Source organism: Leucoraja erinacea, chromosome 4 (genome assembly GCF_028641065.1).
Source record: "Leucoraja erinacea ecotype New England chromosome 4, Leri_hhj_1, whole genome shotgun sequence".
In the NCBI taxonomy this organism is placed as follows: domain Eukaryota; kingdom Metazoa; phylum Chordata; class Chondrichthyes; order Rajiformes; family Rajidae; genus Leucoraja; species Leucoraja erinaceus.
The window spans coordinates 106,442,725-106,463,894 of NC_073380.1; the positions used below are offsets into that span (position 1 = coordinate 106,442,725).

General features: G+C 44.8%; 1 protein-coding gene across 1 annotated transcript in view; it reads left to right on the forward strand.

Moving 5' to 3' along the window:
- Positions 1 to 757: 757 nt before the first annotated feature.
- Positions 758 to 21,170, forward strand: part of LOC129696746 (uncharacterized protein C18orf63-like) — an 82,554-nt gene continuing 62,141 nt past the window's right edge. The window contains exons 1-3 of the mRNA XM_055634888.1: positions 758 to 874; positions 1,909 to 2,066; positions 20,903 to 20,975. Coding sequence (XP_055490863.1) covers positions 1,936 to 2,066; positions 20,903 to 20,975 — 204 coding nt within the window. The 5' untranslated portion in view covers positions 758 to 874; positions 1,909 to 1,935. The remainder of the gene's footprint in view (positions 875 to 1,908; positions 2,067 to 20,902; positions 20,976 to 21,170) is intronic.

Genomic DNA, 21,170 nt, shown 5'->3' on the forward strand with positions numbered 1-21,170 from the left:
TTCTGATATATCTGTCATTCCAATTGTCTTCATTTCATTGATCAAAACTCTTCTTTCTGTTGCATATCTTCTACATGCAACTAGAGCATGCTGAACTATTTCCGGCTGATGGCATTCCTCACACATCCCAGTAAGATTAACGGTTTCCCCCACATATACACAGCTAAAAATAAATAATAATAATAAAAACTGACTCAAAGACACACATTTAACAAGACAAAAAATAAAAAAAGACAGACGACTGGAGTAGTCGAGCCGCTGCCGTTAGGCGCCGCCACTCCCAAAGAGATTAAACCATTATCATTAGGTATGTTATTTGTGAATAATCTTTGGACACTTAGGCTATTTAAAAATGTTAACCTTTCCTTAAGAAATGGGCTTTTGACTATCCAAGATCACAGCTTTTTTGTAATGTCCATTGAAAATCAATAGGGAACAAGATGCTAATTTCCGAGTATGAAAATGGTCATAACTTTTTTAATACTTGAGATATGAAAGTGAATTTGGTGTCAAATTAAACTTATTGTTATGCTTTATCTGATGGGATAAATTGCAGACTTGATTTTTAAAATCTCAAAATTTTGTAACATTGCTATTATCATAGACAATAGTCAACAGACAATAAGTGCAGAAGTAGGCCATTCGGCCATGCGGCGAGGTTGTCGTGCACCAACCCACTTACCCGCCCAGGGAGGGAAGACATCAGCTGCGGCGGCGGCGAGTGAGCGCGTGAGCTAGTGAGCGGGTGGACGGACGGGCGGACGCGAGTAACGGACCTGGCGTCGCGCGGCGGCAGTTTCGCGCGCGGGGAGGAGGCGCCGCCTGGACCACGCGCGGGGAAGTGAAGCGCTGGCGCCATTTTCGGGGACGGCGCGTAAGTGGAAGGGCCGTCCGTGGCTGTGAGGAGAATCAGTTGACGTCTAAAGCGCGGGAGGTTAAGGCTCGCTGTTGTCGTGTGTTCATCACTGCGTACGGGGACGGGGTGTGTGTGTGCGCGTCGTACTCATGGTTTTGCATTGAGCCCGGGGGTGGCCTCCCTTCTTATCGGGCTTTGTAAAAGTGGTGCTTTGGTAAAGGGGACGGGGTGTGACGGACGGCATGTAGCGGGGCTGCAGCGTTGCAGCGGGCGCCTTTCGATGCGATATATGTGGCTGTTTGTTGTAATTACAAACGGTCACACTAACGTATTTTTGAAGATGATGGGAGTTACTTTTACCGAAGCAAATTATCGGGCCGCCCTTCTGTCTTCGGGGGGCTTACAACGTGCAATTAAACTGGAATATTTACTGCATAACAACTGTGACTGGAGTGCAATATGTCATCATCATTGCATCGGTTTGTTATCAACCACTGAAAACATCTTGCACGGGTTTGTTTACCTAGATATGTGACTACCCCCTTAAATTACTTGTTTCCTACCTACAACTTTTTTCCTCCCTACAACTCCCTCAGCAAGGATCCTGTTCCTTTGAGCCTTCTGTTGCCTCTACAACCTTGATATCTTCTGATAATCCTTCGTTCCATACAAAGATTATAGAGGATCTTTGGTTCCATAGATGCTGCCTCACCCGCTGAGCTCCAGCATTTTTATCTATCTTCTGATAATCATGTCTTTGAGTAAAGTCAAGTTTCCTCTTCTGCTTTGCTATTTATCTACCCTTTTACACCCTTTCCCCTGGCCCCAACTCAATAATGTTTTCTCAGCTTTTCTCTGCCTCTGTTTTAATTAATCTGACCTTCAAGGCCCATTTCTACAGGAAGACTTGAGTTACATTTTCAAATCTTTTTCATCACAATGAATGTTTAATTTCCATGCCTCTGAAACACATCTAGAGTAGTTCATTAAATAAAGATGATGATGTGCACAGGAATTTTAACAATTTAAATATTTAACATTTTGTTTCGCAGACGCAACGGAGTTCAGTACCAGACACGATGAAAGAGAATTGTAGTTTTCAATCTTTGTTCTTCATTAGTTTACCTGATCTTCGAAGCTTGTGTGGTACAACTGTGGTTTTAAACTGTGATGATGCTGATGCAAAAACTTTGCAGACAATAACATGCAGGTAATTAAATTAAAATAGAAGAATTACCATGTTAAAGATAAAATATGTTATTACTGATGTAGTGCTATTTTGTGTTGTGTAAATTTGTATTTTTTTCAACTGGGGAGAAATTCACTACGAAGAGCATGTTCATTTTCTGTAGGTGAAATATTTGAGAAAATTAAAACTGCACTCTATTTGGAGACTGTTTAAACCATATTAAACTATAGGGTGATTTCACCAAAGGTCAAATGAGCGTAGATCCCCCCTCACGTGACCGAAAATTTTAACTGGAGGACATATGTCATGTTAGTGAATGGGGAAACACGCACTTTCCCACCCGTTAAAAACATGGAAAACGGCCGATTTTTTAGCTGAAATTTTCTGTGCTAGTCGGGGTGACCGTGAAGCACAGCGACCTAAATTTTCAGGCAAAAAAAAAGATAGAAAGTAAGGTAATTACAAGAGGGAACTGAAGGTAGAAAACAGCGGAAGTGAACAGCAAACATTTGCCGTGGTGACTTACAGGTCCAAAATATCGGGAATTATCGCATTTGCTCGCTGAATTTCATCAAAAGTAAGTTAATAATTTTAATGATGAAATTCAGCGAGCAAACGCGATAATTCCCGATATTTTTGACCTGTAAATCACCACGGCAAATGTTTGCTGTTCACTTCCGCTGTTTTCTACCTTCAGTTCCCTCTTGTAATTACCTTACTTTCTATCTTTTTGTTTTGCCTGAAAATTTAGGTCGCTGTGCTTCACGGTCACCCCGACTAGCACAGAAAATTTCAGCTAAAAAATCGGCCGTTTTCCATGTTTTTAACGGGTGGGAAAGTGCATGTTTCCCCATTCACTAACATGTACCGATGTAACATATGTCCTCCAGTTAAAATTTTCGGTCACGTGAGGGGGGATCTACGCTCATTTGACCTTTGGTGAAATCACCCTATATGTACAATTTCCTTTGGTGGTGGTAGAGAGGAAGGGGGCAGAGGGGGAGAGGGTGGTAGAGAGGAGAGGGGTGGTAGAGTTGGAGGGTGAGGGGGTAGAGATGGGGGGTGGTTGAGAGGAAGGAGGGAAGGGGGGGAGGGAGGGGGGGTAGAGAGGGAGAGAGGGAGGGGCAGTAGAAAGGGAGGGGGTAGAGAGGGGAGGTGGCAGAGAGGAGTATAGAAGGGGGAGGGGAGAGGGGTGGGGGTAGAGAGGGAGGGGGGCAGTGAGGAGGGGGGGGAGGGGGGTAGTAGGGGGAGGGGGGGGGGTGAGGGGGGTGGTAGAGAGGGAGGGGGTAGAGGGGAGGGAAGTAGAGAGGGAGGGGAGGTCAGAGAGGGAGGAGGGGGGGAGAGGGGTGGTAGGGGTTTAGAGAGGGAGGGTGAAGGGGGTAGAGAGGGGGGGGGGGGGTAGGTAGGGAGGGAGTAGGGAGGGAGGGGGTTTGGAGAGGGAGGAGGGGGGGAGAGGGTGAGGAGGGGTGGTGTAGAGGGAGGGGGGTAGAGGGGGTAGAGAGGGAGGGTGAGGGGGTATAGAGAGGGAGGGGGTAGAGGTAGATGGGAGGGTGGTAGAGGAGGGGGCAGAGAGGGTAAGAGCGAGGGTTGGTAGAGATGGAGAGGGTAGAGATGGAGGGTGAGAGGGTAGATGGAGTGGAGGGGGTAGAGATGGAGGGGAAGGGGGTATAGAGGTTGGGGGGTTGAGAAGGGAGAGGGGGGTAGATGGGGAGTGGGGGTAAAGAGGGAGAGGGGTAGGTGGGTGGAGGGAGGGGAAGGGAGTATAGAGGGATGGGAGGGGTGGCAGAGAGGGAGGGTGGTGTCGAATGACTCGGTCATACTCAAGAACGGTACAACAGTATTGAAAATCACGTATATCACACTATAGCTTGTTGCTCCTGTGTAGCAGCATGGACTGCCAGCACAAGTTGGGTTACGATAATATGAACAGTGTAGTAGGCGGATCTTCTAATAATAAAGCACTACATTGGTTAGTACGTGAAGTAACCAATCTACACCTTTCCATGTAGAAATAAAAATGAAGCGCATCTAAATAAAAGTGACCTATAACTTTTAATATACATTACTATGTGATGACTGAATAATATAGTACCCAAAACGCTCATAACACATACAGTGATGTACAGATGGTTTAAACAAAATCCCCGTGTCTAAGAGGTGGCCTACAAACCTATCTCGCGTGCGTACGGTAGAGATCCGTGTCTCCTCCCTTCACCGGCAAAATAACTGGGGACCTGTGCGGCGAGAGCACTGGTGACCCGGGGAATAAACAGGCGAGTTGGGCATTGAACATGGTGGTGAGGGCGTAGGGGGTATAACCAACGGTTGGTCTGCAGCAGCAGAGCGCGAGGGCAGAGACAGCTCTACAGTAAAAGGGGAGATCGGATGCGTTGCATCAAGGTACTAGGCAGCAGGACGTGGTTCCTTCACAGGACGGTTGCTTCTAGATCCCTGCGTCGACGCTTGCCAGATACGCACGCGGCACTTTTGCGGGAGTGCGGATGTGACCCAAACGGCCATTGTCGGTCTGTAGGGGAACAACTTGCCCACTGGAGAGAGGTTTAAGTGGTTTGCTGGACATTGAAAAATCGCTTCTGGGCAGCGAGTTTCAGCTGGAGTTGTTTTTGTACACAGGTGGTGAACGAACCTATGGCTGTAGGAGCTGCAGGGGCATGGGCAGGGCAATACAGGTCTGCCGAGACATCAGGTGTTGGACAGAAGACCCCAGCATTGTCACAGGCGATGTTCCTTAAGTTGAGCAGGTCCAAGTAGACATCGGATTTGGCAGGGTGTGATTAGTTAATTGTTTGGCACTCCGGACAGCTCGTTCTGCGAGTCCGTTTGACTGTGGAAATTCAGGACTGCTGGTGATATGGCAAAAATCGCGACAGCTTTTGGATGACAGCATCGGATGTGATGCTTTGAAGCAGGTCGATTTTGAACCAGCCCAAATACGAGTCAACGTGAGCCAGATAGTGTTTTCCACGCCACTCGAATATGTCGGTGGCGACCATGGACCAAGGGGGAACAGGGTGTGAGTGCAAAGGCTGCTTTTGTTGGTGTGTCGTCAGGCTGTTGCAGACAGCGCAGGCTTCAACTTTTTCGAGCACATACTCGGTCATTCCGGGCCAGCAAAACATGCTCTTTGCTCGTTGTACAGTCACTTCCACGCCGGGGTGCCCCCTGTGAATGACATTAAAGTACTCGCCCCGTAGAACAGCTGGGATGACTGCATTGTGACCCTTGATTATGACCTCGTCCTGCAGTACCAGTTTGTCACGAACCAGGTAGTACGGACGAATCGCAAGTGGGGCACTCTTGTTTCTCCGGCCAGCCGCGCTGAATGATTGGGGATCTCGCCACGTTCGGCGCCCCCTTTGGCCGCTACAAATTGCTGCGGATGCCCTTTGGCATCAACTCTGCTAGTGAGGTATTCCAATGCACAATGGAACAATTATTTGCGGAGTATCCGTGCGCCATCATTGTTGATGATATTCTCGTTGCTGGACGCAACGTGCCTGAACATGATGCCAACTTAAAGTTACCCATCAAATACAACATTGCCACTGATTCAAATGCCCTACCTGTGGTTTGAGCACCGCACCTCATTCCACATACTAGACCGTACTAAAGATATCCATCTCAAGTTCAACACTCTGAAATGCAGATTTTGTATAAACGATGCTCACTATCTCAGCCACATTGGGGGAGGGGAGTTGCTCCCACTTGGAGAAACTGAACTCCAACAAAATCTGCAACAAAGAAAAACAAGGAAGAAATCCGCATCTGCATCAACCCCAGAGTCCTAAACACAGCAATCAAATACCCACACTACCCGATGTACATAGTAGAGGAAGTTACTGCCCAAATGTAACTCTCCCTGTTTTCTGTTCTGGATGCCAAAAGTTTGTGATGGCAGATCCCACTTCTGACACCATGTCGAATGACCCAGTCATACTCACGAACATGGTGTGACATTATTTATTAATAAGCACATATATCACACTGCAACATGTTGCTTCTGCTGTGTAGCAGCATGGACTGCCAGCACAAGGGGTTGCCCATTTATGAACAGTGTAGTAGCAGAGCCCCTTCTAATAATAAAGCACTACATTGTTAATTGTAGTGCAGGAAAACCGTGGGACTGCGAGAGGTTGAACCAACTACTCTAACTATTTTACAAGGCCATAAAAACTAATAATACCTTTTGCGACGGGGTCTTTCAACGATTTTCCGTTAATGATTTACTAGGCTGAACATTTTCGATTGCAACAGCCTAGTAAAAATCGCGTTTTAAACCCGCCCCCTCTAAACAGCGCCAAAATCACACGCAAGGGGTGGGGCAGATGCTCAGCCACGATTCAGGTAGGTTTTGTAACATACCTGCATACTCGGTCATTCCGGGCCAGCAAAACATGCTCTTTGCTCGTTGTACGGTCACTTCCACGCCGGGGTGCCCCCTGTGAATGGCATTAAAGTACTTGCCCCGTAGAACAGTTGGGATGACTGCATTGTGACCCTTGATTATGACCTCGTCCTGCAGTACCAGTTCGTCACGAACCAGTTCGTCACGAAACGGCAGACCACGTGATGGTTGCAATCTCCCACCCCTGTCCCATTGTGATGTCATTTGTAAATGAGATCCATTGTGATTGGACGTCTGAGATGGCACTGACATCTTCAATGCAAGGTGGTGCAAGAGTCTTCCACTGAAAAGCAGCTAATTTTTTGAAATAAATGATTAAAACTTAAACTTTGGAAATATAGGTTGGAATGCGACGGGAAGATGTTTAACCCATTGAGAAAAAATGTGTGAAAATGGGAAGGCTGTGGCCTAGCATTTGGAAGAAAATAAGAATTAACCAGATTGTAGCCAGATGACACACATACATGTACATACAAGAAGATTTTTAGTAATATAGATGCTTTCAATATTACCACTCTGTTGTCTGGTTTGATGGTCTTTGCCATGTTCAGTTCTCAGCCTTCAATGACAAATTGTGCGAATAATGGCATCTATGATGGAAGCATTTCAGAATTGTTCCTTTCTGAAAGCTGTCGCATCTTTGGAAATTTGTGACCTGGTTTCTTTAATTGTTGGTTTGTGAGAGAGTTCCTTTGATTTTCTATTGTGCAGCATTTGCACGCAAAAATGCCATATAACCATGGACATTCACAACACTTACAGAGACAGGAGGCAAAGCAGATTATGTGATGGCTCTTGCTGCTTTGAAGAAACATGTGGTGCAAACAAATGCTACATTTCAATGACATGTATTTTGCCAGTTAACAAAGAGAGAGGAGGAAAGCATTGCTCAGTTTGTTACAAGATTGGGTCAAATGTTTCAGGACTGCAACTATGGTGTGGAGTTAGAGAAAAATCAGGGATCATGTTGTGCAAAGTTGCAAATCAAATGGCTTGAGCTGCTGAAAAAGCTACTTATCTTAACTACTAAACCAGGTTCGCTTCTTAATAAACAGACACCACACAAACTGTTTTGGTAGACCAGTTCAAAACTTTACTTAACATCGGCCGATGGAAGGGAGGGAGAACTCCTGTCAAGTGACGAACACAGACACTTGACTGTCCTCAGTCACCTTCTCTGAACAACAGAAGTACATTGCTTTAAATAGGTTTTTTGTCCCCTTATCACATTCCACTGACATTAGTCAAACGTCAGAAAATGTACTGGAAAAAGGTTTTGCAAAGAAGTGCATCACATCAAACAAACCAAAGACATGATGTAAAACAAGATATACTTGGAAAGAAGAAGTCCATTTGTTTTATACTATCAAATTTACACCACCCTTGCTGAATGTTCGAGTGCTTGTAAATGTGACGAAACACCCTCATAAACATAGGTCACTTGTTTACAAAGAATGCAAGCTGTTTATTTCTCTCTTCCTTTAGGTGTGCCTGCTCCCCCTGGAAGTAAACATTGGTCATTTGATCTCTACTTCAAAGATATCTGTAGCTGCTTCTCTCTCTGCCTGTCACTTGAGAGACAATGTTATAGGATTTATTATCTCCCACACCCACAACCTAAGGCAAGCCTAACTTGACACTAAATATAAGCTGTAAGCTAGCCCAGAAACCAATTTAATATCTTCTTATATTTTTAACTAAAACTCGGCTTCATCACTGCAAGTTGAAGAAAGGTGACACGCCAGCAATGGTGGAATCACTGACAATTGCTGTGTCGTTTGAAGCTGTGAAAACCCAGTTTCAGACCATGAGATTGTATGACGTAAGCCACGTTAACAAGGTGACATCAACTGGCACTAGCAAGGGACATGGACATGTCCAAAGCTGAAGATGATTGTGGGTGCTTTAGATGTGGGAATTTTGGATATTTTGCCAAAGGATTCAAGCTGCCCTGTTAGAGGTCAAACGTACAGAAAATGTGGGGGAAAAAAAGACCATTTTGCAAAGAAGTCAAACCCCAGGCAAATCAAAAAGATGATGTAAAAACAAATAGATTTGGAGGAAGAAGAAGGCAGGAGATGGATACTATCAAAATTTACACCAGGTTGCTGAATGTTCGAGTGAATGTAAATGTGACGAAACACGGATGGATGCAGGACATGCTTTTGCTGTCAACAATAAGCATGCTTAGGTGCCGGTGAGGATTGGAGGTGTGGAAGTAGACTCTGGAAGTGAAAGCAATGTTATTGATGGAGCACTGTGGGAAGACCTAAAACGGAATGAGATAAAGTGCACTTCAAGAAAATGTAAGAAGAAATGGTATCCATATACATCATCGAAACCACTGCAGACGTATGGATGGTTCAAGGCAGAAGTCCAAACAGGTGATACGTACACTATGACTGAATTTGTTGGGCATTGAGGAGAAAGGAGAGCCACTCATGACAGGAGAGACTGCTCAAGCAGTAGGTGTGCTACACATTGGGATAAATGTGAACTCACTGGTCATGCTGACTTAAAGGAGAAGTTCAAACCACTGTTTGAAGGCATTGGAAAATTGTGTGATTTCTGAAAATTGTCAAGTCATCTCAAGATAGACCAAAATGTTAAGCCTGTAGCATAACCAATGAGAAGAGCTCCCTTCAGATAAGGTTGAGGGTAAGATCCAAGAGCTAATTGAACAGGATATCATTGAACCTGTCGAAGAATTGATGCCATGGGTCAGTCCAGTTGTAGTAGTATCAAAATCAAATGGAGAATTAAGGCTTTGTATGGACATGAGATGAGTAAATGAGGCAATAATACCAGAGAGACACCCCATACTGAATGCCGATGATGTCCCACAAGAGCTATCTGCAAGCAAAGTATTTTTAAAAGCTTGATTTAAAGTTGGGTTATCAGTTGGAGTGAGATCCACAGTCAATGAAAATAACAACTTTGGTCACACATTGTGGACTCTACTGATATAAGAGGTTATAGTTCAGAGTCAATGTAGCTCCAGAGATTTACTAATATGAAATTTACAAGGTAATTCAAGGGATTCCGGGAACAAACAGCTCGGATGATATTATTCATGGTACGACATATGATGAACGTTATGAGATACTCAGGCAGAAACAGAAGGCTGCAGATTGACAGTGAATGCGGACAATTACTTGCATAGTGTTTCGGAATTGGTGTTTATGGACCACCAGGTGACCAATAATGGCATCAATCCAGCTGAGAGCAAGATTGAAGCTGTGAAAGAAATTCGAGAACCAAGAGATACAACTGAATTAATGAGTTTCCGTGGTTTGGTGTATTTTTGTGCAAGATTTATTCCAAGCCTAGCTACTGGGTCTGAAGAAGGGTCTCGACTCAAAACATCTCCCACCCCTTCTCTCCAGAGATGCTGCCTGTCCCACTGAGTTACTGCAGCTTTTTCTGTCTATCTAATGTGGCAGAGCCACTGAGGAGATTGACAAGGAAGAATATGCACTTTGTGGAACAAAATGAGGAACAAAGAACTGCATTTCAGATGTTGATGAGTGCCCATATATTGGGAGACTATGATCCAAAGGCACCAACCCAAGTTATTGCAGATGTGGGGCTAGGAGGAGTACCTGTACAAAAATGCGGGACAATCGAGTGTCAGAGCATAAGCAAGTTGATCATTCATGGAAGTAGAAATAAATTACTCCCAGATGGAAAATAAGTTTTAGATGTGGGCATGTAAACGCTTTCATGCATGGCATTGAGTTTGAGTTATGGACAGACAACAAACTGCTAGATGCAATCTACTCTGCTCAATCCAAACTGTGTGCCCGAATTGAAAGATGGATGCTTAGACTCCATACGATATGATAGAACTTTAGTTATCCCAGGAGGGAAATTGATCTGCCAACAGTCATAAAACACAAAATACATGAAACATGAAATTAACGTGATGAGTGGAAAGGATTGAGGATGTGCAAAGATTATGCGGCGGCGGGAGAGGGAGGGGAGTCAGTCCATACCACGACAGAAGAGGGCGGAGTTGTCCAGTTTGATAGCCACAGGGAAGAAGGATGTCCTGTGGCGTTCTGTACTGCATCTTGGTGGAATCCGTCTGTTACTGAAGGTATTCCTCAGGTTGACCATTGTTTCATGGAGGGGGTGAGCTGTTCTGTCCAAGATGCACCACAGTTTGAGGAGTATCCTCTCTTCCAAGACCACCTCCCATGAATCCAAATCCACCCACAGGACAGAGCCAGCCTTTTTAATGAGTTTATTAATCCTATTGGCCTCTGTGGCCTTTGCCTTGCGGCCCCAGCACATGACAATGAAGAAGATGGAACTGCTACCACTGTTTGGTAGAACATCTGCAGCATCTTACTTCAGATGTTGAAGGAGCGGAGCCTTCTCAAAACGTACAGCAGGTCTGTTCCTTCTTGTCCAGGGCCTCAGCGTTCCTGGACCAGTCCAGTTTACTGTCCAGGTACATGCCAAGGTATTTGCACTTTCTGGTAAACTACATCCACATCATTGAAGGGGACAGGGGTGTTTCTTTCCTAAAGTCCACCACTACCATTAGCTGCAAAACCAGCAGGATGCTCCTCAGCGTCTTCCCGCAGGCTATAAGACTGACAAACGGACTTTGCCCCCTGCCAAAGTATCGCGCACCAACCAGCAACCTGGACACACTGCAGCAGAGCCATTGTCGTGCCGCTGCCGATTGGAACGCCTGTTGATGTTTAGTAGAGAGTAGAGTGTTTAATTTGTTCATGATATATGTATTTCTATTTATTTTTTACTGCACACTGAATGGACACTGGTTGAGCAACGTTTTTTTGTTTCCTCTGGGTATGTGAGTACTCGGGAAAATGGCAATAAAGATATACTATACTATACTAACTCGTTAGTCTTGTCAGTGGTGAGCTGCAGGTGATTTAGGCCATACCACTCGACAAAGTCGTTGACTACACCGCTGAATTCAGCTTCCTTCCCTCCATATAATTGCAGAGTCATCTGAAAACTTCTGCAGGTGGCAGCGGTTCGAGTTGTATCTGAGGTCAGAGGTGTAGATTGTAAACAGGAAGGGAGAGAGTCCCCTGTGGGGCCTCTATGTTGCTGACTACCAGCCTGAAGCCTGACTTTGTGGTCGTCCAGTCAGGTAGTTGGTGATTCAGGACACCAATGGAGCGTCAACCTGCATTTTCTTCAGTTTGCTCCCTAGCAGTGCAGGCTGGATGGTGTTAAAGGCATTGGAGAAGTAAAAAAAACATGACCCGCAATGCTTCCCGGCTTATCCAGGTGAGCATAGGTGGATGGAATAGGTGGATGGATAGATGAATAGGTGGATGGATAGATGAATAGGTGGATGGATAGATGAATAGGTAGATGGATAGGTGAATAGATGGAGCAGATGGATGATGGCGTCCACAACCCCCATCTTTGGTAAGAGAACTGCAGGGCGTCCAGGTAGGGTCTGACCGGGGATTGCAGGTGAGTGAGCACTAACCTCTCCAGGGACTTAATGATGTGTGAAGTTAGCGCAAACCGCCGAGAGCTCGAAGGGCCAAATGGCCTACCCCTGCACCTAATTTCTATGTATCTATGTCATTGGTGTGCTGGGACACATCTTCCTTGGTACAGGAACCAGGCAGGATGTTTACCACATAACAGGAACCCTCTCCTGTTGGTTCAGGTTGAAGATATGTTGGAGTACTCTGCACAACTGGCTGGCACACGCCTTGAGTACGCTAGGGCTAACACATTGGGACCTGAGGTTTTGCCTGGGCGGAGTCTGCTCAGCGCTTTCCTCACCTGCTCAGCCTTGATGGTCAGAGATAGTGGACCAGGGGGATTGAGGAGGAGAGTGTCGGGGGAGGGATGGAGGGGCAGAGGCCCGATCATCAAATACTGAGTGATCCACATTGCTGGAAAGAACAATATAGCTGACACATCCATATTGCTGAAGGTAGACAAGCTGTGGGTCTACACTGGAGAGAGAAACAGAATCATTTATAAGATTTGTTGCCGTACACTCTACACCAAGAGCAATGAGAACAAGAGAAATAGAAGAAGAGTCGGACAAGGATCCAGAACTACAAGATGTTAGAGAGCACATCCAAAGAGGTGATTGGGAGGAATATTCCACAAAGGACATATGCAGCTATCAGAAATGAAGTATGCACAATTAGAAGGTGTGTGACTATAGACAATAGGTGCAAGAGGAGGCCATTCGGCCCTTCGAGCCAGCACCGCCATTCAATGTGATCATGTCTGATCATCCCCAATCAGTACCCAATTCCTGCCTTCTCCCCATATCCCCCGATTCCGCTATTTTTAAGAGCCCTAGCTCTCTCTTGAAAGCATCCAGAGAACCTGACTCCACCACCCACAGACTCACCACTCTGTGAGAAAATCAGTGCAGAAAATCCTCAAGGGCGAAGGTGAACAGCCGGAAGTGGTAGTGCATGTCGGCACAAACGATGTTGGAAAGAAGGGGATGAATATTGGGCAGCATGACTTCAGAGAGTTCGGAAAAATGCTGAAAAGCAGGACCTCCAGGGTTGTTATCTTCCAGTTCCTCGTGCTGGCGAGAGCAGGAACAGGGAGATACGGGACCTGAATGTGTGGCTGAGGAACTGGGGCACAGGGCAGGGATTTAGATTCTTAGATCAATGGGATCTGTTTTGGAGTAAGGGGGAACTGTACAAAAGGGACGGATTGCATCTTAACAGGTGGGGGACCAGCATTCTGGCAGGCAGGTTTGCCACTGCTACACGGGTGGTTTTAAACTGAATAAGGGGGGTGGGGTGTCAAATGGGATAGTCGAGGATGGAGATAAAGGGAAAGGGTTTCTTAAATGTGTGAGCGTAGAGACAGAGGGGTGTAAAATGAGGGTAGAAGCAATAGGTAGCAAGGTGACTAAAAGTGGCAAGCAGACAAATCCAGGGCATAAATCAAAAAGGGCCACTTTTCAGCATAATTGTATAAGGGGTATCTGGAATTCTCTGCCACAAAAGGTAGTTGAGGCTAGTTCATTGGCTATATTTAAGAGGGAGTTGGATGTGGCTAAAGGGATCAGGGGGTATGGAGAGAAGGCAGGTATAGGATGCTGAGTTGGATGATCAGCCATGATCATATTGAATGGCGGTGCAGGCTCGAAGGGCCGAATGGCCTACTCCTGCACCTATTTTCTATGTTTCTAAAAGGTGCTTTCTCGTCTCCGTTCTAAATGGCTTGCTCCTTATTCTTAAATGGTGGACCCTGGTCCTGGACTCCCCCAACATTAGGAACATGTTTCCTGTTTCTAGCGTGCCCAAGCCCTTAACAATCTTATATGTTTCAATGAGATCTCCTCTCATCCTTCTAAACTCCAGAGTGTACAAGCCCAGCTGCTCCATTCTCTCAGCATATAACAGTCGCGCCATCCCGGGAATTAACCTTGTAAACCTACGCTGCACTCCCGCAATAGCAAGAATATCCTTCCTCAAATTAGGGGATTAAAAATGCACACAATACTCCAGGTGTGGTCTCACAAGGGCTCTGTACAACTGCAGAAGGACCTCTGCTCCTATATTGGATTCCTCTTGTTATAAGGCCAACATGCCATTCGCTTCCTTCACTGCCTGCTGTACCTGCATGTTTACTTTTGTAGACTAACTAGACCAAGTGCAGATCCGTTGGGTCTGTTCCCCCAACATGCTGTTGGGGGGGGGGGGGGGGCATGCGGTCGCCACACATATTAACCAACCCCCCACACACACTAACTACCCCCCTTGTTAATATATTAATAATATTAATTTGCTCCTTTTACCCCATAATCGGCTTATCTACTGACGTATAGCCCCCAACTCGCTGGCGCGTCTATAGAGAGGGGGTGGGGGGGAGTAGGGAGTGAGGGCAGAGGGAGGGGGACAGAGGGGGTTTGATAAGGGAGGGATGTCATGGTAACTGGATCTGGCGTGTTTATATGGATCACGTGTTAATATGAGTCAAAGGTCAGAGGACACGTTGCCAGGATGTAAAGGATTGGAGGCGGAATAAAACAAAGTGTTTATGTGTTTATGAAGGCAGTGTTGTACTTCCGGTGGCGCTGGTGTCAGCAGCCTCCACCTACAGCCCGGTATCATTTTGTTTTTTTGTTTATTTAGTTATGAAAAAGTGTGTTTTTTTGTGGTTTTTTTGGTGTTTTTATGTGGGGGAAGAGGGCACGGTGCGGGGGATACCATCCTTCAGCCGCTTCCTGGTGAGGACGCGACTATTATTCGAGTCGCGTCCTCGCCCCCCCCCCCCCCCCCTTCACCCCCACAGCGGCCTACCTACCTGGATTGGCGCGGCCTTTCCTGCCGGGATCGACCGGAGATCCAGCAGCGGCGGAACAGCGCTGGAACATCGCGGGGCTGGCGATGCCTTATCGGGGGTTGCCGTCTGGAGCCCGGAGTGCTGGACCTGCTGCACCGACATCCTGGAGCTGCGGTTTGCGGAGCTCCCAACGCGGGCGGCGCTGATGGACAGCGCAGGGTCCTGTGACTCTGCCCGGCTCGGCCTTGTTGACTCAGGAGCTGCAGACTCCGGCAGTGGGAGGCGGCTGATCGGGAGGTCCGGGCCGCTGAGAAGGAGGATGCTCACCGTCGGGGTTCGGCATTGGCGTTCCACCAGCCCGGCGTGAGGGCCTGAACATCAGGCCACCTGGGGCGGCGACTGCGGGTGCTCAGAAGGCCCCGACCATGGATGAACACGGAGGGGAGGCTGGCTGGACTATGGTGCCATCCTCACCTTGGTGCCATTTATGTTATGTTGTGTCGTGGACTTTCTGTGTTTGTGCTTTTTTTTTAATTCAATTTCAATTTTATTTTTAATATGTTTATCATTTATTTATTATTTATTTATCTTTTTTTTTTAATGATACTGCCTGTAAGGGAAATTCATTTTGTTGTCTCAAATTGAGACAATGACAATAAATTTGAATACAATACAATACAATACAATTATGTTCAGTATCCTTGGAGTGTATTTATTATATTCGGATCAGGTTGAAGATTTGACACTCAGCAGCAAGTTACTGCACACAGAGCTTTCTCAGAAATGCTCTTAAGACTGACCTCCAGTTGCAGTTCAATAAGGAGACATTCATATTACATGCCTTGGCACAAAGGATGAAATAAGATTTGTGAAGATCCCACTGTTGACTCTAAACACAGGCAACTTATGAATATTTTAATCTCGGTTCTTTCACGAAGAAGTGCTATTAAAATGGATCACAATTAATTATTATGATGAAAACGCCTACTTGATTATCATCAAGGAGCACCCATGTCAAATTTTGACTAGGTCATGAGATTCATCTGATTTAATTGATCCAGTAATGGATATACGAATTGTAAATACGAATTGTCACCTCGTAATCCAGTATCATTAGTTGTTACTTCATGATACAAATGGTTCTGCTACCTTAGGATTCCTGGGGCACTGAAATACAAGGTAGAACCATGTTAGTTTTAATTAAGAATGTTTAAATGATTAAAAAATTAATTACACAATGAGAAAATTAGCTGTTAGTCACTCTCTCAATGACACTTAAACAAGTCCTGCTCCATCCCTCTCCACTCCGTGTAGGAAAGATCCTGGTTTAAATCAAAGGTAGACACAAAATGCTAGAGTAACTCAGCAGGACAGGCAGCATATCTGGAGAGAAGGAATGGGTGATGATTTGGGTCAAGACTCTTCTTCAGACTGAAGAGTGAAGAAAGGTCTCGACCCAAAAAGTCACCCATTCCTTCTCTCCAGAGATGCTGCCTCTCCCACTGAGTTACTCCAGTATTTTGTGTCTACCCTCTCTCCAATCTGATCTTTTATTGTTACCTCACTCATCCCGCTTTCCCCTTCTTAACTATCCACTCACATTTTTTCCCTCAAAACTCATTTGTGCAATTACTATCCTGCAGCAATCTGGTCATCGAGTAGGTGAAGCTAAAGTCGAATGGTTTGCTTCAATTGGCAAACGGCAAAGAAAGATTTTGGCTTTATTGGAAATCCTTTGCAGGACTCAGTTTAATAATAGAAAAGGATTCCCTAGTCTAGGACTCAGCTGTTGAAGTACAACCTTAGTGGTAGTGAAGTTACAGCAGAAAATCAAGTTATGTATTTGGCCCAGTTGAATAAATTAGTTGTTTTAACATACTGCTGTGCAAAGTAAAACCATAGTAAAACTACTACTTTAATTCTGTTTGGAACCAGAAAGGAACTTACTGCTGTAATTAGGATTTGGAGCTTCTTGTTGCTTGGAGATTCAAGCTGGAGGAAGACATGATTTATTTGGGATATCAACAAATCTTCCATGCATGTTGACTGCAATTACCGTATTTCCCGACAATGAAGACGCACTTGCGTCGAAGACGCACCCCCATTTTGAGTTGTTAAATTTTGAAAAAGGACATAGAGTCTCTCATGCTCAAAAGTAAATAAATAAATAAATAAATACATAAAAAGGGGGTGACAATTCAATTTGCCCAAGGCTTCCAGATCTCCATTCTGAATAGGTGGAGGATGGAGGGTGATGGTAGATGGAGAGATGATGGGAAAAAACGGGAGCACACCGGGACAAGTTGAATCAGTTGTGATCTTATTTAATGACAATACTAGTTCAAGGGACCAATTGAGGTTACTCATGATGACACGGCAGTAAGCTCCACCTGTTATCCATCGCCCACTGTCCTGTTATCCATCGCCCACTGACCCGCTTCGCTCTATGATCTTTGCTCTCCAAAGACACGGACCAGGCAGTGAATGCCATGCAGTGTCACCCAGCGCAGCAAGTGAGGCCATGTCCTGCTCCCGGCGGCAGTCGGAATTTAAGGATTTGCGGGAAGCGGCTGACATGAGCGAGGCCGGCGAGCGGTAGGAGAGAGGTGTTCAGATGGAGAGCACTGCCAGAGGTGAGCAAGCCGGCAGGAGGTGCTGAGGTGGGGGCCGGTTCCGTTTCTGCTGTCCAGTCCCTCCCTGGCCACAATGCGGTCGCTCCGCGCCCGGAATGAGTGAGTGAGTTGCTGGCATGATCCTTGACCCCCTCCTCAACACTCCTGCCCGTGCTGATCTGGGCCAGACTCTCCACACGCTGTGAAAGGGACTCTTCCTACCCCCCAGTGATGCTGTCACGCTCCTGCCCATGCTGACCCAGGCCAGACTCCCCACACGCTGTGAAAGGAACCCTTTCCCACCCCACCCCCAGCGATGCTGTCACTTTACAGCCGCTTCTCATCAGCTGCCGGCAATGAGGGATAGACTTGGCTGTCCCTCAGTACATCGTTCTTGATGTTGCTGTACTGAGGGATAACCAATTCTATCTTTCTTGGCTAACAACCTAAACTTCAGCCTCCAAGTCGCAGGTAAATTTTCGTGCCTTATTTTTGGGTAAAAAATAGTGTCTTCATTACCTGGGAAATATGGTCAGGGATAGCCCATTTTGATTTTCTTTTAACACTGAGCCACACAAGCTGTTGCTCAGCTTTATGAGCATGGTGAAGAAAAATTTCATGAAGCCTTATTCAAAATCAAGTTTATCGGACAAGGGCTTTAATTAAACACAAATGCATGGGTGTTTTATGGAGCAATTCAACTAGGGTAACTGTCCTGTATAAAATGACATTACATTAAAAGTGAGCCAACAACATTAGAGCAGAAGATTACCACATTGAACGTTCTGTCAATAATGGAATAAAGTTTGGTTTTGGTCTTGCAATAATAATTGCAAAGATTCCAATGTTAGTGTTCCTTCATCATGGGACACATTAATCTGTACATCAACATCTCATGGTTCTTGGACGTTAATTTTCAGGCTCCTATACCTTCATCCTGATAGCAGGAGTGAAATGAGATTGTGGCCAGGATGGTGTGCGTTGCTGATGATGCTGGATGTGTTTTTGAGGCAAGGCCTCAGGCAGGGCCTATAGGTCACTTCAATGGTGGAAAGGTCAATACCCATGATGGACTGTGCAGTGTTCATCACTTTTTGCAATCTTCTTAGTTCCTTGATGCTTGAGTTGCCGAACAAGGCCGTTATGCCATCAGTCATTATGCTCTCTACCGTACACCTGTAGAAGTTCAAGGGACTATTCATCGACATACCAAATCTCCTAAATCTTCTAAGGAAGCCGAGGTGTTTAGCTATCTTTAACATTGCATCACTGTGCTAGATCTAAGAGAGTTTCAGAGATAGGCATGTCCAGGAATTTGAAGCTGTGGACGACACCTGGCTTTTAGTGCATTTTCAAAGCAAATAGTCTTGCATAGATGGAGCAGTGATGATTTCTCAGAGAACATGGAATAAACCAGGGATCAGATATCTGAACTGGAGTTGACAGCTGTGTCTGCGGTAGTTCTGGGAAGTTTAACCAATAACTTCTGTGTCACAACAGTCTGGGTGCCATTGTCTACCCAATATCTTGAGAACATTGCTGGTGTGGAATAAAACATTGCCTTTGTCCCTTACGAGGTAAGCAATTGCCTGACAACCTAGCCCTCCATCACCAAGTACCTCTTCATCATCAGTCTTCTTAGTCATTTACTTCGGGTCAAGGTTGACATGCTGACACTCCAGTACTCCAGTTTTATGTGTTCAGAAATGACTAACACAATTTGCAGTCCGCTGCCTCTGATTCATTTAGCAGGAATTAATTAACTGAGGGGTAGATAGGGAGGTAGTGGTACATTATATTTTGACTGTCAAAGACAATCAGTTAATTTTATATTTCTTTGACTGTCAAAGAAATATAAAATTAACTGATTGTCTATTGTTATAGTAGAAGTTTCTATTGAAAATCAAGAACTGCAGATGCTGGAAATGCTTAGTAGGTCAGGCAGCATCGGTGGAAAGAGAAATGTCCAGACCTATTAGCCATAGTTTGGAGAATCAATATTTTACAATTTTTCAATGAGATCAATGTATTAAAATGCTATTTCAAGGAATATCAAAATCACTTGCATTCCTATTAAGGGATTCTACCTCAATGTTAATCAAAATAAAAATGTATAATTAAAAAAAATCAAATGAATTAAAAATTATTTTGCAAAATCGTTTGGCAATGAAATGCATTGTTTGAACACATGGTGGTGCCAAATGTCACTGGCTCTATTATTTGCCAGTATAAATTAAGGATTAAAATCTTGCCTTTCAAGGTACTTCTATTTGGAGAGTTTAAATTATTGGAGAGTGACAATATCAATACCCATACTGCTTCGTTTTTTGCCTAAAATGTTAGTTTACTCCTTCCTTGCCAATCATGTTCCCCAAATAGCTTGCATTTACAGTTGCATCTGACATGACAGCTGCCTGTCCTGCTTAGTTACTCCAGCATTTTGTGTTTATCTTTGGTTTAAACCAGCATCTGCAGTTCCTTCCTACACAAGTTTTATGTACGTCAACATTGGGATGAATTGACAAATCAATTTTGAGGTCTATAATGCAATAGGTCTTGACTGCTCCTGTTTGTTCTAAAGATTTAGAAACATAGAAACATAGAAATTAGGTGCAGGAGTAGGCCATTCGGCCCTTCGAGCCTGCACCGCCATTCAATATGATCATGGCTGATCATCCAACTCAGTATCCCGTACCTGCCTTCTCTCCATAGCCTCTGATCCCCTTAGCCACAAGGGCCACATCCAACTCCCTCTTAAATATAGCTAATGAACTGGCCTCGACTAACCTCTGTGGCAGAGAGTACCAGAGATTCACCACTCTCTGGGTGAAAAATGTTCTTCTCATCTCGGTTTTTAAAGGATTTCCCCCTTATCCTTAAACTGTGACCCCTTGTCCTGGACTTCCCCAACATCGGGAGCAATCTTCCTGCATCTAGCCTGTCCAACCCCTTAAGAATTTTGTAAGTTTCTATAAGATCTCCTCTCAATCTCCTAAATTCTAGAGAGTATAAACCAAGTCTATCCAGTCTTTCTTCATAAGACAGTCCTGACATCCCAGGAATCAGTCTGGTGAACCTTCTCTGCACTTCCTCTATGGCAATAATGTCCTTCCTCAGATTTGGAGACCAAAACTACGCAATACTCTAGGTGTGGTCTCACCAAGACCCTGTACAACTGCAGTAGAACCTCCCTGCTCCTATACTCAAATCCTTTTGCTATGAAAGCTAACATACCATTCGCTTTCTTCACTGCCTGCTGCACCTGCATGCCTACTTCTTTGTACTGCTTTGTAAAATAAAGCAAAGTTCATAATCTATTGAAATCTCCAGCACAAATCATTTGAATCTACTTCTTTGTGGATAAATATAATTGAACATTTCTTGCTATTTGCTTGCCTGAAATGCTTTCTTGAATACTCTTCGATTACAGCTGAATTGTAACTGTCACATTTAGTCATGCTACTACAGAAAGTTTGTATAAATAAAATGTTCTCTTTATCACAAATATATGATTCCTTAGGAAGTAAGCCGCTTTTTATTTCATGCAGGGAATTGCTGTTTCATTATCCAGATGTTCTTGCTGCTCCTGGAGAACATAAAGAAGTTATCATAATAATGCCCGTAAGTATGAATTTCAAAATAGCTTTTGATGGATTATGAAGACAGCATATGTATATTTCATGCAATACATTTGTAAAACTACATACAACATAGTAAAACATAAAAATAATGCTGAAAAGATGCAGATTTATTAATAAAATATGATTGCACCACTAAAAAATGGTTAATTACTAATGCATTGAAACTAGAGTAATA